Consider the following 20,461-nt stretch of genomic DNA (forward strand, 5'->3'; position numbering starts at 1 on the left):
TTCCTCTTTGTGTTTCTAAGTAATTCAGGGTGTAATAAGAATGCAGTTATAATGCTAAAACATGTTTTAATTGCACTTTATGTTTACAGTATGTACAATATGTTTAAATGCTCCTGCAGTAGTTTGTTTAAAGTCTACCTAATTATAGTTTTGAAAGTTCAATTTTAGCACAGTACACTCAATACAATTAAACTTTTGTACTATTTTTATACATTTAAAATGTAGCTTTGTCTACAAGCTTGACCAGATCAGGCTAGAAAATCAGTATGACCAAGCTTGAACAAGCTGGTTTATCAGCATGACCAAAAGTAAAATGCAACATACACTGTGCTGGTTAAGAGTGGGTAAACCATCTGGCTTTCTAGCATAGAGCATGTTTTCACCTAGATGAACAGATTTTCAACTAATGTGCTGCAAGTGGTTATGGAAAACAATCTTGTGTTTTGGGAGGGAAACAATATATACAAGCTAATAACAATACACACAAAATAAAAGTCCAGCTTTATCGATCCCGCTAATTTTAAAATTAGAGTCTAATAAAAGTAAAAGTATAATTAATAATAATTATTAAAATTTAGCTTTCTCTACTAGGATGGCCAACCAGATCAGGCTAGACAACCAATATGACCAAGCTTGACCAAGCTGGTCGACCAGCATCCCCACTCCCATCTTTCACTTTGGCTCCTTGCTCCACCTACTTCTGTACTGGGCGTGTCTTTCCCCCTTCACTCACCATCAGTGTGAAGTCTTTCCCCCCAAGCTCCCTCCCTAATTGTGTTTCTTTGAGAAATACGTAGTGGTCTTGTTGCATGGTTTAAATGCTTATGTTGTAGTTTGTTTTAAGCCAATCTCATGATAATTGAAGTGGTCTTGTGTGAGTAAAATATGCTTAATGCTACATCCTCTTGTTTGTTTAAAGTCTACCTAAGTATAATTAAAATTGTGTTGGTTTAGTGCAGTACACTCAACACAATTAAACTTACACTTTTGTACAATTAAAATTAAGCTTTGTCTACAAGCATAACCAATCAGATCAGACTAGAAAAGTAGTATGACCAAGCTTGACTAAGCTGATTAACAAACAAGGCCAGCCAGACACACCTTGTTGACCAGCATGACCAACATCACAACTCACAACTTTCCCATTGGCTCCTGGTACCACCTACTTCTGTACTGGGCGTGTCTTTCCCCATTCACTCAACATCAGTGTAAAGTCAAGCTCCCTTCCTCTCTGTGTTTTTTCATGAAATATGTATTGGTTTGGTTGCTTGGAATCAGTGTTGAAGGTAGTAAAAAAAGCCTCTCTGTGATAGTTGACAATATGGTATTTGTACTGCGTTCAGTGTAAAATAATAATGTTGTAATGCTAAAGTGTGTTTTAAGCAGAATTTAAGTCTGAGAAACAAATATATGTGCTGGCTGAAAAACAGAACACAAAAAAATAAGCCATATTGATTTAATCATTTCTCATGTTGGTGTTTCTTAACAATTATACATGGTATCTTTGTGCGTGAAATACAACTTATTTGAGTAAAACACAAAACTTCCCCATTGGCTCCTGGCACCACCTTCCCGCACACTGGACATTCCATCCCCCTTCACTCACCATCAGTGTGAAGACAGTTCCCCCCCAAGCCATCTTCCCCTGCGTGTTTAGTTGGAAAGTTTATGTTGTTGTAGTTCTATGGCTTTTGTGCGCAAGGTTATAGGAAGAACTTACAGATCTCTTTGCTGCTGAAAGTGGCTTTGTAATATCTGTTTGCTATAACAGTCCCTTATGCATAATTATGCCAGTGGTGTTTAAGAAATTAGTAGTTAATATGTCATGACAATTTCAACAAAGTCCAGGACTACTATCTGGACTTACTGTGTATGTTTTGTACATTTTTAATAAATTCAGTGTATAATAGCAATGTAGTTATTATACTAAAATGTATTTTAATTATGCTTTGTTTGTACAGTATCCACAATATAGGTTTAAATACATATGTAGTAATTTGTTTAAAGTCTACCTGAGTATAATGAAAATAGTTCAATTTTAGAATAGTACACCTAACACAATTAAACTTATGCTAATAAAAGTATAATAAGTACACAAATAGTTGTTACTGGACAATTTATTTGAACCCCCTACCTCCATCTTGCCGATGAACAGTTATAGGCTGTGACCTATTTTTTGAAGTGATTTGTGTTCGCTTTAGCTACTTTAAGGATATTTATAAAAATAAAGTGGAAAATAAACTTGATTTTTAAGCAGAATGATTACTCACTAAAAGTTATTCTAAGCTTCAGAGTGTCTTTATGTAGCTTCCAATGTGATCCACTGCTCTCCTTCCTGCAGAAAAAGTCATCCAGCCACTGTTAAAGAAACTAATGACACCATGGAATCCGTCAAGGACGTGGTGCCAGGTGGCGTTCACTCCAAGGTTCTTAAGCCTCTTCTGGAACAGGATCCCATCGTCTCTCAGCACATCATACTCACATGTTAGGATGAAGGTGGGTGGAGTGAGGACGAAGAGCATCATCCTTGGCCAGCAAAGGAGAGAACTCCAGCTGCAGTCCATTCTAAAATTCTATAGGATTTTAATACTGCATCATACAATTGCCACACACCTGTATGGCCTAATTTGTGCTGAATGGTGCAGTCTTACTTTTACTTTTCTTTACACAAATATATCACAAAGAAATATTTGATTGCCTCAATACTTAATACACAAAAAACCCTCACAGGGTACTTTTAATAATAATGTTTAATAATACTGTTTAATAATAATGCAGTTTAATAATAAAATGTGTTTTTTATGTTCACTTTAAATTCACAGTATGTAAACTAGTGGATTAAATACATATTATGAAATTTGTTTAAAGTCTACCTAAGAATAAGTTAAATATGAGCACAGAACACTTAACACAATTAAACTTATGCTGTTGTACAATTTTTATACAATTACAAATAAACTTTGTCTATTTGACCATCCAGACCAGGCTAGACAACCAGTTTGATGCAGCTGATTTACAAACATGGCCAACCAGACCAACTGGTTGACCAGCAGGACCAGCATCACCCATTGGCTCACCATCAGTGCGAAGTTATTCCCCCCAAGCTCCCTCCCTGAATTTGTTCCTTTATTATCAATGTCATGGTGTGGTTGCTTGGTGTCTGTATTGGAGATTTCTAATGCAAAATAATGCCTTCAATATTTGTAAGAATGACAGTTGTTAATATGTCCTTTAACTTCCAATGAGGAACAAACAGGACTGGGAACCTTTCCAATACATTCAATGTATATTAGCAATGCACTTGTAATAATAAAATATGTTTTAATTACACTTTATACGTACAATGTGTAAAATATGGGTTTAAAAACATATGCTGTAGTTTGTTTAAAGTATGCCTAAGTATAATCAAAATAGCCTTATTTTAGCACAGTACACTTAACACAATAAAATGTATGCTTTTGTACTATTTTAAGCAATTCAAATTAGCTCTGTCTACAAGCTTGACTAACCAGATCAGACTAGACAATGAAGTATGACCAAGCTTGACCAAGCTGGTTGACCAGCATTACCAGTGTACCAGAGTTCAGAGCAGACAGGCAGAAACTAAGGTTTTGCTTTGTACTTCTCTCAATAAATTTGTTACTCACTTTGATACTGACTCCGAGACTCAGTGTTTCTTCTGTCACAAGTTTTTCCACCACAACAGTGTGACCAACACTGAAATGTAACACACACATGTGCTGGTCAAGAGTGGGTAAACCAGCTGGCTAAGTCCAATAACTGAGTCAGCTGTGCTGGTTCAATAATAAACAGTGTAAATACACTTTCGTATTGGATTCTGGTACCTGGTACCCTTCACTCACCATCAGTGTGAAGTCATTCCCCCCAAGCTCCCTCCCTCACTGTGTTTCTTTGTGAGACATGTAGTGGTCTGGTTACATGGTTTAAATACCTATGTTGTAGTTTGTTTAAAGCAAATCTCATTATAATTGAAATAGTCCTATTTCAGTCAAATACATTTAACACAATTAATCACAACTTTGTGTTTTAATTATACTTTGATGGTACAGTATGTAAAATATAGGTTTAAACATATATGTAGTAGTTTGTTTAAAGTCTACCTAAGTATAATTAAAATACTAGTATAGTATATTAGTAAGTATATATTAATATATAACAATTTTAGGACAGTACACTTAACACAATTAAACTTATGCTAATTAAAGTATAATAAGTACAGAAATAGTTGTTACTGGACAATGTATTTGAACCCCCTACCTCCATTTTGCAGAGTTACCTATTTTTTTAAGTGCATTTGTGTTAGCGATTATCTACTTTAAGGATATAAAAAAGAAGTGGAAATTGATTTTAAAGCAGAATGATTGCTCGCTAAAAGTCATTCTAAGCTTCAGAGTGTCTTTATGTAGCTTACAATGTGATCCATTGCTCTCCTTCCTGCAGAAAAAGACATCCAGCTACTGTTAAAGAAACTAATAACACCATGGAATCCGTCAGGAACGTGGTGCCAGGTGACATTCACTCCAAGGTCCTTAAGCCTCTTCTGGAACAGGATCCCATCGTCTCTCAGCACATCATACTCACATGTTAGGATGAAGGTTGGTGGATTGAGGCGAAGAACATCATCTTCAGCCAGCAAAGGAGAGAACTCCGGCTGCAGTCCGTCTTTGATGATGTGGTATACCTCATCATTGTGTGCTGGGGTCACCTGCTTACAGCAGATTGATTTAATGAGTCAAGTACCAGGGACAATATTCTAACACAAAAAAGCAAGTGAAGAGATATTAGGCCCCGAGTACTGAGTACCTTTTTAGCATAGAGGATTAAACTTTCTAAACTTTTCTTAGGAAAAAATCTATTGGAATAATACTGCATCATACATTACTCTAGGTTTTCCACATTTGGCACAATTTGTGCTGAATTGTGCAGTTTTACTTTTACTTACCACACCAATATAACACATAGAAATACTTGATTGTCTCAATACTTCACAAACACAAAAAAACAGGATGTGATGGAATGTTACCAACATGCCAGTTTGCACATGATTACTATAACCTGGTATCTTTACTGATGTGAGAGTGTGCAGTCCAAAAGATGAATGGCATAGTAGACTGGAACTGGACTATATCAAATCAAATGAAATCAGTTTTATTTGGATAGCACTTTTTACACAGCTTTACATGAATCACTAAGAAGACAAGCGATCAACAACACATAAAAAAACCTAAAACTCCCAAGCTAACAGTGGCAAGGAAAACATTCAACCAAACATATTCACTCACCCACCCAAATCATTGATTTCAGGTGTTCCAATTAATTCCATGGCCATAGGTGTATAAAACCAAGCACCTAGGCATGCAGACTGCTTTTGCAAACATTTGTGAAAGAATGGGTCACTCTTAGAAGCTCAGTGCATTCTAGCGTGGTACCGTGATAGGATGCCACCTGTGAAATTAACCTGTGAAGTCCTGTCCTGAAATTTCCTTGCTACTAAATATTCCACAGTGAACTATCAATGAAAAAGAAATCAATTGGGAACAACAGCAACTAGGCCATGTAAAATGACAGAGCGGGGCCAGCAGATGCTGAGGTGCATTGTGGGCAGAGATTGTCAACTTTCTGCAGAGTCAATTTCTACAAACCTCCAAACTTGTCTGACTGCATTGTGCCAAGTGTAAAGTTTGGTGGATTGGTTATGGTGTGGAGCTGTTTTTTAGAAGTTGGGTTCGGCCCTTAGTTTAGGTCCTGACCTCAACCCGAATAAACACCTTTGGGATGAATTAGAGTGGAGATTGTGAGCCAGGCCTTCTCATCCAACATCAGTGTCCAACCTCACAAATGTGCTTCTGGCAAAATGGTCCAAAATTCCCATAAACACATCCCTAAACCTTGTGAAAAGCCTTCCCAGAATAACTGAAGCTGTTATAGCTGCAGAGAGTGACCCGACATTATATTAAACCCCAGGGATTAGGAATAGGGGTCACTCAAGTCATATGCGTGCGAAGACAGGTGAGCAGATACTTTTAGCAATATAGTGTAGGTGTCTTGGTGGCGTTTCTCACTAGTCTCCCTACACAGTCATTCAGTATGTTTGGACGGCCTGATTATACATGTACCATATTACTTCCATCTTACTTGTAGTTATAGCCAAGAATACTGATAAACCACTGACCTCCTAGACTACAATCATTTGAGGCATATCCAAATCAATGCACTAAGGTGAATTTCACTAATAGTGAGACTTCTAGCACTAATTGCCAGGACATTTGTTGAATTAACTCACTTTAAAGGGGGTGAATGTGTATGAGTCACTTATACACGTGGACAAAATTGTTGGTACCCCTATGAAAGAAAAACCCACAATGGTCACAGAAATAACTTGACAAAATCTTGACAGAATCTGACAAAAGTAATAATAAATAAAAATTCTATGAAAATGAACAAAGGACAATTTGACATTGATTTTGAACCATGCCTCAACAGAATTATTTTAAGTAAACTCATTAAACAGGCCTAGACAAAAAATGATTGTACCCATAAAAATAATGTGACCAAAAGGACATGTTAAATCAAGGTGTGTCCACTAATTAGCATCACATGTGTCTACAATCAGTCTACAGTCACTGTGCTGTTTGGTGACATGGTGTGTACCACACTGACCATGGACCAGAGGAAGCGAAGGAACGAGTTGTCTCAGGAAATTAGAAAGAAAATTATAGACAAGCACGTTAAAGGTAAAGTTTATAAGACCATCTCTAAGCAGCTTGATGTTCCTGTGACTACAGTTGCGCATATTATTCAGAGGATCCATGGGACTGTAGCCAACCTCCCTGGACGTGGCCGCAGGAGGAAAATTGATGACAAATCAAAGAGACGGATAATACGAATGGTAACAAAAGAGCCCAGAAAAACTTCTAAAGAGATTAAAAGTGAACTTCAAGCTCAAGGAACATCAGTGTCAGATCGCACCACCTGCCATTGTTTGGTGTTCTGCTTGATCGTCTCCCATGAAGTCCACTTTGGCTCATTGTTGAAAACAAATCATAGAGCCAGACTGGAATTTGCCAAACTACAGAGGGGAAAAAAAGTATTTAGTCAGTCACAAATTGTGCAAGTTCTCCCACTTAAAAAAATGAGAGAAGCCTGTAATTGACATCATATGTAGACCTCAACTATGAGAGACAAAATGAGAAAAAAAAATCCCATTGTCTAATTTTTAAAGAATTTATTTGCAAATAATGGTGGAAAATAAGTATTTGGTCAATAACAAAAGTTCATCTAAATATTTTGTTAAATATCCTTTGTTGGCAATGACAGAGGTCAAACGTTTTCTGTAAGTCTTCACATTGAGATCTGGAGACTGGCTAGGCCACTCCAGGACCTTGAAATGCTTCTTACGAAAGACCTGAAAGACCCAGCCACGTTTCATCTTCAATGCCCTTGCTGATAGAAGGAGGTTTGCACTCAAAATCTCACAATACATGGCCCCATTCATTCTTTCATGTACACGGACCAGTCGTCCTAGTCCCTTTGCAGAGTAACAGCCCCAAAGCATATTGTTGCCACCCCCATGCTTCACAGTTGGTATGGTGTTCTTTGGATGCAACTCAGCATTCACTCTCCTCCAAACACAACGAGTTGTGTTTGTACCAAACAGTTCTACTTTGGTTTCATTTGACCATAAGACATTCTCCCAATATTCTTCCGGAACATCCAAATGCTCTCTAGCAAACTTCAGACGCGCCCGGATATGTACTGGCTTAAGCAGGGGAACACGTCTGGCACTGCAAGATCTGAGTCCCTGGCGGCGTAGTGTGTTACTGACGGAAGCCTTTGTAACGTTGGTCCCAGCTTTCTGCAGGTCATTCACTAGGTCCCCCCGTGTGGTTCTGGGATTTTTGCTCACCATTCTTGTGATCATTTTGACCCCACGGGCTGAGATCTTGCGTGGAGCCCCTGATCGAGGGACATTAGCAGTGGTCTTGTAGGTCTCCCAATTTCTGATTATTGCTCCCACAGTAGATTTCTTCACACCAAGCTGCTTGCCTATTGCAGATTCAGTCTTCCCAGCCTGTTGCAGGTCTACAATTTTGTTTCTGGTGTCCTTCGACAGCTCTTTGGTCTTCACCATAGTGGAGTTTGGAGTGTGACTGTTTGAGGTTGTGGGCAGGTGTCTTTTATACTGTTAACGAGTTCAAACAGGTGCCATTAATACAGGTAATAAGTGGAGGACATAAAAGCCTCTTAAAGAAGACATTACAGGTCTGTGACAGCCAGAAATCTGGCTTGTTTGTAGGTGACCAAATACTTACTTTCAACCATTATTTGCAAATAAATTCTTTAAAAATCAATTTTTTTTCTCATTTTGCTTCTCATAGTTGAGGTCTACATATGATGTCAATTACAGGCCTCTCTCATTTTTTTAAGTGGGAGAACTTGCACAATTGGTGACTGACTAAATACTTTTTTCCCCACTGTACATGTTGACAAGCCCCAAAGCTTCTGGGAAAATTTCCTATGGACAGATGAGACAAAATAGAACTTTTTGGCAAGGCACATCAGCTCTATGTTTATAGACAGAAAAATTAAGCACATCAAGAAAAGAACACTACTGTGAAACATGGAGGAGGCTCTGTTATGTTCTGGGGCTGCTTTGCTGCATCTGGCCCAGGGTGAATTGAATCTGTGTAGGGTACAATGAAATCTTAAGACTATCAAGGGATTCTAGAGAGAAAAGTGCTGCCCTGTGTCAGAAAGCTTGGTCTCAGTCGCAGGTCATAGGTCTTGCAACAGGATAATGACCGAAAACACACAGCTAAAAACACCCAAGAATGGCTAAGAGGAAAACATTGGAGTATTCGGAAGTGGCCTTCTATGAGCCCTGACCTAAATCCTATGGAGCATCTCTGGAAGGAGGTGAAACATGCCATCTGAAAAAGGCACCCTTCAAACCTTAGACAAATGGAGAAATTTGCTCATGCGGAATGGGCCATTAACCTGCTGAGAGGTGCAGAAGTCCCACTGACAGTTACAGGAATTGTTTGATTGCAGTGATTGCCTCAAAAGGTTGTGCAACAAAATATTAAGTACAATATTAAATATTAAGTACAATCATTTCTGTCTAGGCCTGTTTACTGAGTTTATTTTTTAAAATAATTCTGTTCAGTTCGAAATCAATTTCGGATTTTCATTTGTTCATTTTCATAGATTTTTTATTTATTATTACTTTTGTCCGATTCAAGTAATTTCTGTGACCATTGTGGCTCTTTCTTTCATTAAACGAGAGGTACCAACTATTTTGTCCACTTGTGTATTTTACTTTATGTATTTGTATTTAATTGACTGTATTTTGTTTTGTAAATTCCTATAAAAAGTTATATTGATAACTATTTATAAACACAACAAAAGTGGAAAATATCCAAGTGTGTTGTATATCAGTACACCTGAGCATAACAACAGGCTTTTGTGGTACTAGTGGTACGGTGATGTTTACCAATAATTTATAAGAGGTTTTGACCAGGGGAGGTTCCTTCCAAAATTTCTTTCTCCAGCTTTGAGGGAGTTTTTCCTTTTTCCTTATTGCTGTCACCTTTGGCTTGCTAACTTTGGGTTTCATGTTGTATGTGTTACTGCTCTTTTTTGTATGACTGGATTTCTCTGGTTTGCAAGATCAGTTGTAGGTTTGATCTTAGTCTACATTACTACAATACAAGTCTACAATAAACCCACTTGACTTGACTAGTCTACATTTGAACTTACATACAGCTGGTCCAACCAACTAAGCATAATAGTGTAATATGTGTAGGCTCTTCAAACTTCCCTCTCATTGACAACATCTGATTCTAGGGTAGAAAACCAAGCAGGAAACTAAGCGGTTCTTCTTCACTCAAATTAACCTTTCTTGGTACCTTTATATACAAGTGTCTTTAAAATAAACATATTATCATTTTAAAATACTCAGACCAATAAAAATCCATTCCAATTATAGCTAAAGCCATCAATATGTGTTGTTAGAACCCACCATTGGCTTTCGGTCACTTCTGTCTCTGAATTCAGGTGGTAGATTAGCCGGGTCAAGCCACTTGCTGTAGTGCAGTTTTAGCTTGGCTGGAACGTGTCTTCCTGCCAGAACATCCTGGCATACGGACATGTCTCCGTTGACATACTGCAGGACATAGTAGACAGTCTTTTCCCTAGATAGCAGGGGCACAGACTGGTTCTGCTGGTAGGATGGCAGGCTGAAATCTGCCATTTGTAGGGCAGGGTAGATGAGGACCAGAGCAAGAGGAGATGTCAGGTCTCCAGCCCGTTTTCCTGTCAGCCTCTGACTGAGAGCGGCCGTCAGGTTGCCTCCGGCACTGTCTCCACCCAGCAATACTCTGTTCGGGTCCACCCCAAACTCGGTCTCTGCCACTGAGAGGAAGTGGAGGGTGGCAGCCTCACAGTCATCCAGGTGAGCAGGGAACCTGTGCTCAGGGGCAAGTCTGTAACTGTCAGAAAGAAACAAGAGGGTTTGGGAGGGATTTAGAAAAGACCGCAAAAGGGTTGTTGCTTTCTCACTCAGTATGTGCTTTGGAGACAATAATGATACCTAATCTATTTTACCAGTTGTAGTGAACATTTTATTGTCTATGCCTAGATTTGATCACCACTTTTAAATACAAAGTATTCTGAATGTTTGGTTTGCTCTGGATCCCATGAATGAAATTATAATAAAGTGAAATCCATAATTTAGGTATAATTATGAGGCAGATGTACAACCCCAGGAACGAATTTAAAACAAAATTATGGATTTCAATTTATTATAATTTAATTATTGGCGTTGTACATCTTCCTCAGTCATTTTACAATCATCTACAGTTGTATCATCTGTTCTTCATTGTGGGCACATAGAACAATTCTTAATATTTTAAAGCTGACTACTAATTGCTTGAAACTTCTAAAGTTGCATAGAACTAGTAGGGGAGAATAGGACGCAACCCAACAATAAAATAAAATAATACCTTTATTCTAGCAAATGTTGCAAGGTCAACAAGGTCAACAGAACATACTGTTGGTGTAAAATCATGCCACAACTCTTACACATTAAAATGGTGATTCCAAACTTCTGTTGTGTACTTATAATAATTTCTCATTTTTAACCTTACCCAACAGACACAACTGTGGTGTCGCACTCTTTTGCAATGTGGTTGCAAACATCATCATACATATCTAAATTCAGAAAAACAGCATTGTTAGTATGACTCTGTAACATATTAGACTAATATTATTATTCAGAGTAACACAAGCTTCTGTTGCTGCATGTCTTACCTATATTTCCCAGCACCCATCCTCCACCGTGAAAATACATCATTCCTCTCCTTTTCTGATCTGAGGCTGCTGTAGGCTCATATACTCTCACAGGCACGCCACCGAAGGTCATGTCTTTAATGCGAAGACCAGGCGGGGCTGGTGGCGTTCTGCTGCTATATTCTGTCCACCATCGAATTAAACCTATCTGACTACACAGGCCCAGACGCTCCAAGATTTGGCACTGAAATAGATTCAACACAACAGAGAGTCAACAGAATTTCATTAACACCTAAACATTTTAAGTTAAAGTAGTACATAGAAAGAAAGTCTACGAATATGAGGTAAAAGATTTTTTTTAGAATAAATGATCAAATGTATGGAAAAATTCCTTTGCTAAAAAACTGTTTAAGATTTTCAACTAATGCAACCAATAGTCAAAAAACTGAAAAAAAAAGCAATTTGAGTAACAGAAAATGAGCTTATTTCTGAAGATAAAACTGACTACTGGCTAAGACTAGGGATGCACTGATCTGACTTTTTCTGTTCCGATAGTGATACCGAAAGGTAAACTTTGCGTGTCGGCTGATACCCGAAACCGATCCGATACCACTGTTGAATTAATAAAGGCATCAGGATTGACTTAAACATTACTTTACTAAGTTTGTAAAAAATCTGACAAATGAACACAGATATAAACAAACCAAAATAAATAATTGTGCTGGAACTTCAGCTCATCCCTTCTTGGTTTTCCTTAAATCAAAGACCAACTGTGGCAGTGTGATTACCCCTTCCCCTCGCTCTTGGCAGTCTTCCATTGCAGATGCAAGTCTCCAAACGAATAGTTCAGCTAGTATCTTTATCTATCGCTGAAAAACATCAGAAACAGCAAAGCTGTGGCTTTTATACTGATACTGATTTTGGACACTTCTGGGACTCAAAACTGTTTGGCCTGTGTGAGAGATCTCCCTCTCACGCCTCCTCCCTGCACTGCTCTAGATTATTGGCTAATAGTTAAAGACAGGTTGAGGGCACAGCGCTGGTTTGACCGGGTAAGACTTGCTGTTTGCCACGGTATGTGTATCATGTCTGATTCTTAGTTATGGAGCCTAGAATACTGGTGGTCTGGGAATCGGGTTCAGTTAATGGATCAGTCCTGTGGATCTGCCTAGTTATCCTGATACCCGATCCAGCCAATTTTGTTAATATCGGAACCAATATTTGACCATAGTATCGGATTGGTGCATCCCTAGCTAAGACCTATGCAGAATTTTCACATTATGTACCTAATGTACAGTATCTATTGAAAACCTCTCTCTTATCCGATTACTTTATTGCATCATACTAACCAATGCCTATGTCTGTTAGCTGACATGCTGTTAGCATTTTCATCTAAGCACACTAAACTACACTGCATAAGTAGCAGTTTGAAAAGATGATGCTGGCTGGCTTCATGTGAGTAGGAGGAAGCACTTGCTAGCTTTCACCCTCCCGGTAGGAATCGTGTGATGAGGAGTTCAGGTTAGTGGATGGGAAAATGGTAATAAAAATTTTGGAGAGGACACATGTTTTGGAGGAAGCATATGCTCTCCTTCACCCTTGCAACACTGGTAGAAACGTGGGAGACCTAGTTAGCTTGTGGAATTGGCAATTACAGAATTCGTCAAAAACTAGTAATAGCCATAAGCTAACTATGATGCTTTTACTAAGATGGCGAGTTCTAAGCATGTCACCAGCATATAATAATGTGGAAGAAGAATGTATGACTGTAAGAGTAAGAGACTGTAAGATTCTAAACACCTGAACTGGAGTTCAGGCAGCTTCTGTTTTGAGCTAGAAGGCCAGACCCCCCAAAAAACTTGAAAGTAACTAAAGAATTGTTCTGAGATCTTGGATTGTGTTTGGATGTAGGTAAATTAGAATATTAGAGATAAGAATGAGAATATTAGCATGTCAGGAGTTAGACTGTGATCCAAAAGTCCTTAGGTTGCAGAAGATGTTATTTCTGAATATAGAACTGCAAGGTAGAGAACCAGAAATGATAAGGCTTTGACTGAATTCAATAAAGCACTCACACTGACTTTGTTTTGAGCAATTTAACAATTTATCCTTTAGTACAAATACAGTCCAGGACAGCTGAATGTCAAACTATGATGCACTATTCATTTACTGTTGATGTCTTTAGATGTACTAACATAAATGTATTTTCAGAGTAAAAGAGGGATATTTTGAGGACACATAAATGAATAAAAGCTTACAAAAGTTATATGCATACTTACCCCAACATCCATTCCTACCAAACCACAATGTAGCACGAGTAGTTTTGTACGATTTGCAATTCCAGGAGGAATCGTTGCCTTTGTTGCTTCAGAACACACCAGGCCAATGAACAACAAGCAGAAGACTGCAGCCAGCGCAGCAAAACCAAAGAACAAACTTCCTATCTCCATGGCTAACTTGGGAACATTTGCGTGAGGCACTGAACAAGTCACACTAGCCCCGTCTCTTAGGGCAGGGGAGTTATATAATTCCTTTCGCAATACTCCAAATGACCTGGTAACAGAGGGGAAGGAGAAGGCGTAGGCTATGGTTAAACAGAAAAAGAAACATTTGATCCCCTGATTTGAAATTTGCAATGAGGTAAATGTTGCTGTACTTAGCTTACACTTGATGATACATATCATAAAACGGGATACAAATCAATATATTGTGGTACTGTAAGCAAGGCGATATATTGTGTTTTTTGGAATTCAATTTTAGAAAAACTGTCACAGCATAAAAACACACACCACCATATGCATAAAAGAAAAGCTTACTTTTTATGTAGACAGAACAGTGGGCTCTTAAGACAGAGTACAACACTGCTACCTAGTGGTCGGGGTTTAAACATAACACAAAATGAACCACTGTCTGACACAAATCTTTACATGTAAACTATTACTTAAAATGTATATGTTGTTAATAATCAGTATAGATTAAACAGTATAGCCACACATAGTATTATGAGTTATGGATAGGTGATTTATCTATACTTTCTTACACTCCTAGTAATTATCATTGTGTAAAACTGAATGCCTAAATCCTCACATACTGCATCTTAAAATGTGTTCAATTGTTAAATAATCTCTAAAAAACATTATGTGATTTTGACACACTCTTAGCTTTAAAAAGTAAAAAAGTAAATCCAGAGATAAAAACAGACATAGAGTCCGAGTCAGCCTAGAGACCAGCGCTGTCTTCAGCCACGACAAAATGTAACAAAAATGGTTGCTGATAGGGTAACATCATTGACACACCCATTGAATGGGAAAAAACTTCCCTTAAATCCTGTTGCACACTCTTTCTGGTTCAACAAAACGTACTGTTCAACCCGGGGACTATACCAAAAAGGTGTGCAGAATTTTGAGATTGAACAAGCTCCAGGTGATACCAAGACAAGATAAACAATATACAAAAAGTGTGTGTGTGCCATAGAGCTCCAGGCATCTGGGTTTGTTGGCTTGATTCTTGGCCTCATCACCAAGTGACACATCAAAGTATGTTTGCCCCCTTCCTCCAGACACAAAAATACAAGGTAAGTCCATTAGCTATGTAAAATTGCACCAATGTTTGCGTAACAAATGTATGTTGTACCCTGCAATGGACTGGTGTCCTGCCAAGGAGGTATTCCTGCCTTGCGACCAATGATTCCTATTACCCTTCACATTTAAAACTATTCTTATTATAAGTAAACAGAAACACTTAAATCTGCTTTAGGAAAAATACCAGGGAAACATAATGGTCAAATCTTTGCTCATATAATAACTAATTTGGATGTTTGTTGTGACAATTCTGACAATAAAGAGGAAATCAGTATGGCTATAGCACTTCTTATAATGTTTTTTTCTGACAGGATATAATTTCTATTTTCTGACAGGACCTGGACTGACTGATGCTAAACCTGAGTGATGGTGGTATTTTGGTGTCTTTATGAGCTATATGAACACCTGCAGGATGAGGAGGTGGACTTTTTATTTTTGCAGTGAATTTTTGCCTCATGCCCAATGATTCCAGGACCCACCGTGCACTAATTGTTATTAATGCATGGATCACACAGTTATGGATCGGTAGTAATGAACTGGCAACTTACTTGCTTTAAACTCCACTCCACTCGAGACTACACCTCAAGGTACACTTGACATTAAATTCGCCTCTTCACTCATGCAGCTGCGCTCGAACAGTCCAAATGAATTATCCTTTCTCTACATTAATATATCACTCTACATTAATATATCAAATCCAGCCACAAATAAAAATACATTCACACTGATTAATATTTATAGGCCTCCAGGGCCCTATTCTGAATTCTTAAAATAATTTAGTAATTTTGCTGCAGACTTGGCAGTGTGCAGCGACAAAGTTATAATAGTTGGAGACTTTAATATTCACTTTGAAAAAGCAGACGATCCATTAACAAAGGCGTTTGTATCAATTTTAGATTCTGTTGGCATTACACAAAACGTAACTGGACCCACACATTATTGTAATCATACCCTAGATTTAGTCCTGACCCTGGGTGTTAGCATTGATCAGCTAAATATTCTACCTCAGAGCTCAGTAATATCAGATCATTATCTAATCTCCTTTGAGCTACATCTTAGGCAAAATGTAAATTCGTCCCCCAAACACTGTCTAAAGCGCACAATAACCACAATGACAGCTGTACAGTTTACTAAAAACCTCCCACCCCTATCCACCTTAGCTTACACTCCGTCAGACCAAACTGAGCTAGTTAAATTAACAAACGGTCTAGAATTTTCAGTTTGGTCTGACGGTTTGGTCTAAGGTTGATCGAAGGGTATTTACCCTTCGATCAACCTTAGACAAAGTAGCACCGTTTAAAAATAAAATGTTGAGGCAAAAAAGGCTTGCACCGTGGTACAGTGATCATACTTGTACCTTAAAACAAACAGTGCGGAAACTAGAGCGTAAATGGCGGACGACCAAACTAGAGGTGTTCCACTCCGCTTGGAAGGACAGCCTTAATAAATATAGAAAGGCACTCATTAAAGCTCGCTCAGTGTATTTGGCCTCGCTGATCGAGAAAAACAAAAACAATCCCAGAGTTCTTTTTACTGAGATCTCTAAACTTACTAAAAGCCAGGCAGATACTCAACCCCAGATTCCAACATATTTAACCAGTCATGTTTTTATGGACTATTTTAATAATAAAATAGAAAATATTAAGACAACAAATACAACCCTGCTTATTAAATCAAACATGGTCGTCACCTGATGTAGCTGCTTTAGAACATAACTTAGTTGTAGAACAAAGGCTGGAAGCCTTCTACCCACTTCCACAGCCCGAACTAGAAAAAATTATTTCCTCAGCTAATTGTACAACCTGTACACTCAACCCAATTCCCTCTAAATTGCTAAAAGAAATACTCCCAATTATAATCAGACCTCTTTTAACAATTGTAAATTCATCCCTTTGCCTTGGGCATGTACCCCAAACCCTTAAAAGGTATAGCAGTTATAAAACCTTTAATCAAGAAACCAAATCTTGATCCTAGCGTATTAACTAATTATAGACCCATCTCCAACTTAACATTCGTATCTAAGATATTAGAAAAAGCTGTGGCCCAACAACTCTGCTTATACCTGAGTAAAAATTACATGTATGAGAAATTCCAATCTGGATTTAGACCAAATCACAGCACAGAGACAGCCCTAGTGAAGATTACAAATGATCTCCTTCTTGCCTCTGATCAAGGCTACGTATCTTTATTAGTCCTACTAGGCCTTAGTGCAGCCTTTGATACAATAGATCATACTATATTACTAGAAATATTAGAGAAAATGGTTGGAATCACAGGGACAGCCATATCATGGTTCCAATCATATCTAACGGGACGCTATCAATTCATAAAGATAAAAGATTTATATTCAAATTACACAGAAGGAAGATATGGAGTTCCGCAAGGCTCAATTTTAGGACCGCTATTATTTACATTATACATGTTACCACTGGGCTTAGTTATAAGCAGACATGGCATTAATTTCCATTTTTATGCAGATGACACACAGCTCTATATTTTAGCCAAACCTGACGATAAATTTAGACTACAGAAAATGGAGGACTGTGTAAAGGATATAAAACTCTGGATGTCACATAACGTCCTTCTTCTTAACTGTGACAAAACCGAGGTTCTCCTTTTAGGTCCAAAAGACACTAGACATAAACTATCTGACTTAATGTTAGACTTGGCCGATGCTTCCATCATTCCTAGTTTAGCAGCTAAAAATCTTGGTGTCACATTTGACTCAGATTTATCATTTGAGCAACATATAGCTAATATTAGTAGAACAGCCTTTATGCAGCTTAGGAACATCTCCAAACTAAGAAACTCCTTATCACTACAAGACACAGAAAAGCTAGTACACGCTTTTATTACCTCAAGGCTAGATTACTGTAATGCACTACTGTCAGGTTGTTCCAGCAGGAACCTCAATAAACTTCAGCTGGTGCAAAATGCTGCAGCCAAGGTCCTTACTAAATCTAGAAAAATTGACCACATCAGTCCAGTTCTATCAGCACTTCATTGGCTCCCAGTTAAATTCCGTATTGAATACAAAATTCTTCTATTAACATACAAAGCCCTACATGGCCTCGCTCCTGAGCACCTGCAGGATCTTATTGTATACTACGAACCATCAAGACTACTTAGATCTCAGGGTGCTGGCCTCTTACTCGTGCCCAAAATTCAGAAAACCTCAGCAGGGGGAAGAGCCTTTTCTTATAAAGCCCCCCAACTCTGGAATAACCTTCCAGATAATGCTTGGGACTCAGACACAGTCTCAATCTTTATATGTAAGCTGAAAACTCATATGTTTAGTTTAGCTTTTGGTAATTAATGTTTCTTAGATAAAGGTTGAAGGTCCAGGGGTTCGCGGACCCAGGGAATTGTAGTACACTGAGATGCTGGGGCTGTCGTCTCGCTGCCTACACGCGATCACTCAGGTTTGTTGACGGTGGAGCAGATAGATGCTGGTGTTTTCAGGGTGCTCCCGTGTCCGTGTTACCTTCTGGCTCTCTCCTTTTAATTAGGCTGTTATAATCAGACCTGCCGGAGTCATCAGACACACTCTGATGCGGATGCTCAACATTCTCCACCCTCCATAAAATTTCCCTCAGAACTAACTTTCTCTTTCTCTTTTTACCATCTCCGAGTAAATGGCCACCCAGCCCGACCTGCTGGAAGATTGCCCGCTGAGGTCCCCTCTACCTCCGTCAAACCAGCTGCCACCTACCAGTCTGGCCAGCAGGCCCCCCCACCCGCCACCACCCATGGCAGACCGGCGGCTCTCCCGCCTGCCGCTGCTGCCTGTTTGGTGGCCGTGTTGAAACCTAGATGGACTCGTGGCTGTCTGACACTATTATCACCACTATTAACTTTCTGTTGTATCTGGTTTAGTAATTTTTATCATTAATGTTTAAATAGTTCTGACCAGAGGAGGATGGGTCCCCCTTGTGAGTCTTGGTTCCTCCCAAGGTTTCTTCCTCCAGCTTTGAGGGAGTTTTCCTTGCCACTGTCGCCGTTTGGCTTGCTCACGAGGGTCTTTGACCCTTCATGTTATTTCTTCTTTCTTCTCTGTCTCTGTCCTTTATTAAGTACTAATTATGTAAAGCTGCTTTGTGACAACAACAGTTGTAAAAAGCTATACAAATAAATCTTACTTGACTTGACTTGACCTTTTCTGTCTGCTTGCCTTGATTCTGCCTGATCTCCATCTTACAGCTTCACTCAATATACTGGCCGAGCTGACTACGTATCCACATGGGTAACAGATCAGGCAGAATCTAAGGAAGTTAGCCTTAGTACCCTGCGACCCTGACCAAGAATAAGTGGAAATGAACATGAATGAATAAATGAATTCATTCTTTACTTTACTCTTAGTCATTTCAGTCTTTTGGCTCCTACTATTTTTTTACGCTGCTGGCCTGTTAAGATTCAAGCCAAATGACTACCCCTTTCTGCCACGTACACAAAAGCTATCATGCTTATTACTTACAGTACTTACAGTACTTAGTCATTTATGTAGAAGCGATGTACATGAGCTACTTTGGCCTTTCAGTCTCCTCAGTGTTACTGTATTGCAGGCGGAATGAGCAGGGCTCGGCGTGGGCTACTGCGCAGTAGCGAGTACACGGCACACCTCAAAACTGTTGTTTGCTGCTTTATCGATCTGCTTTCTCCGTACTTGTGTTCTTGCGAGCTTGTTATTAAAAGATTACAAAGAGTCAAGTCAACTTTCGCGTTCTTGGAATTAGAATAATACCAAGGCAAGTCAGACTCAAGTCAGTTCATTCAAGCTCTAGTTCTCTACCAATATGACTATAACGTTACCTGTCAGAACAGGCATGCAACAGGCTACTGGAACATTGTGGCCCAGCAGTTTTGCATTCCTGTTTTGTAGCTAGCACTATATAACAGAATACTGTTTGGACTGAATACTGTTTAACAGATATGCGTTTTGAACAGAACCGATACTAATACAAACACAGGTGTGGGGCGCTCTGATTGTTATTAATGCACAAATCATAACAATTCTGTTATAGTTATGAACTGGCAACTTACTTGGTTCAAACTCCACTCCACTCGAGACTACACCTCAAGGTACACTTGACATTAACTTCGCCTCTTCACTCATGCAGCTGTGCTCGAATAGTCCAAATGAATTATCCTTTTCTGTCTGCTTGCATTGATTCTGCCTGATCTCCATCTAAGAGCTTCACTCAATATACTGGCCGAGCTGACTACTTGTCGACTCCACATGGGTAGCAAATCACACAGAATCTAGGGCAGGGAGTGTCTGTAAAGTATTCGGACACAGCCGAACGTGAGGCGGTCACTTTAGTAGCCTGACCGAAATGTTTATAAAAAAAACAGAATATAGTATACAAATAAACTCTCAACAATACGATTGTTATTAACATATTTACTGACTGGAATACGATTTTAGATTAACATTCACTTACGTCCCTGCAGTCTGTAAGTCGCATAGTTGTGGCTTTTGACCACTAACTGCCCGTTTTAGGTCCTGCCACAACATCTCAATACTGTTTGCTATTATCTGTAAGATACTCAAATTTTGTTTCATATCAGCC

General features: G+C 38.8%; 1 protein-coding gene across 5 annotated transcripts; it reads right to left on the reverse strand.

Annotated features, from left to right (window-relative positions):
• Positions 1-2,012: 2,012 nt before the first annotated feature.
• On the reverse strand, positions 2,013-20,001 carry LOC140542708 (arylacetamide deacetylase-like 4). Of its 5 annotated transcripts, none has more exons than XR_011978152.1 (6): positions 13,590-16,116; positions 11,332-11,554; positions 11,169-11,232; positions 10,043-10,511; positions 3,648-4,726; positions 2,013-2,573 (listed from the first exon to the last, which is right to left on the reverse strand). XR_011978152.1 is itself a non-coding variant. In XM_072665609.1 (6 exons), the coding sequence occupies exons 2-6, from the start codon at positions 13,758-13,760 to the stop codon at positions 4,409-4,411; spliced, it is 1,245 nt and encodes a 414-aa protein (XP_072521710.1). In that variant the 5' UTR covers positions 13,761-13,863; positions 19,932-20,001; the 3' UTR covers positions 2,841-4,408. The 5 variants fall into 5 exon arrangements, 4 of the variants coding, with proteins under 4 accessions (XP_072521710.1, XP_072521709.1, XP_072521708.1 ...); XM_072665609.1 differs by lacking the exon at positions 2,013-2,573 and adding an exon at positions 19,932-20,001 and having other exon boundaries at positions 2,841-4,726; positions 13,590-13,863; XM_072665608.1 differs by lacking the exon at positions 2,013-2,573 and having other exon boundaries at positions 2,841-4,726; positions 13,590-13,863; positions 14,127-14,163.
• Positions 20,002-20,461: the final 460 nt, after the last annotated feature.

This window comes from Salminus brasiliensis, chromosome 21, assembly GCF_030463535.1.
Source record: "Salminus brasiliensis chromosome 21, fSalBra1.hap2, whole genome shotgun sequence".
Lineage (NCBI taxonomy): Eukaryota > Metazoa > Chordata > Actinopteri > Characiformes > Bryconidae > Salminus > Salminus brasiliensis.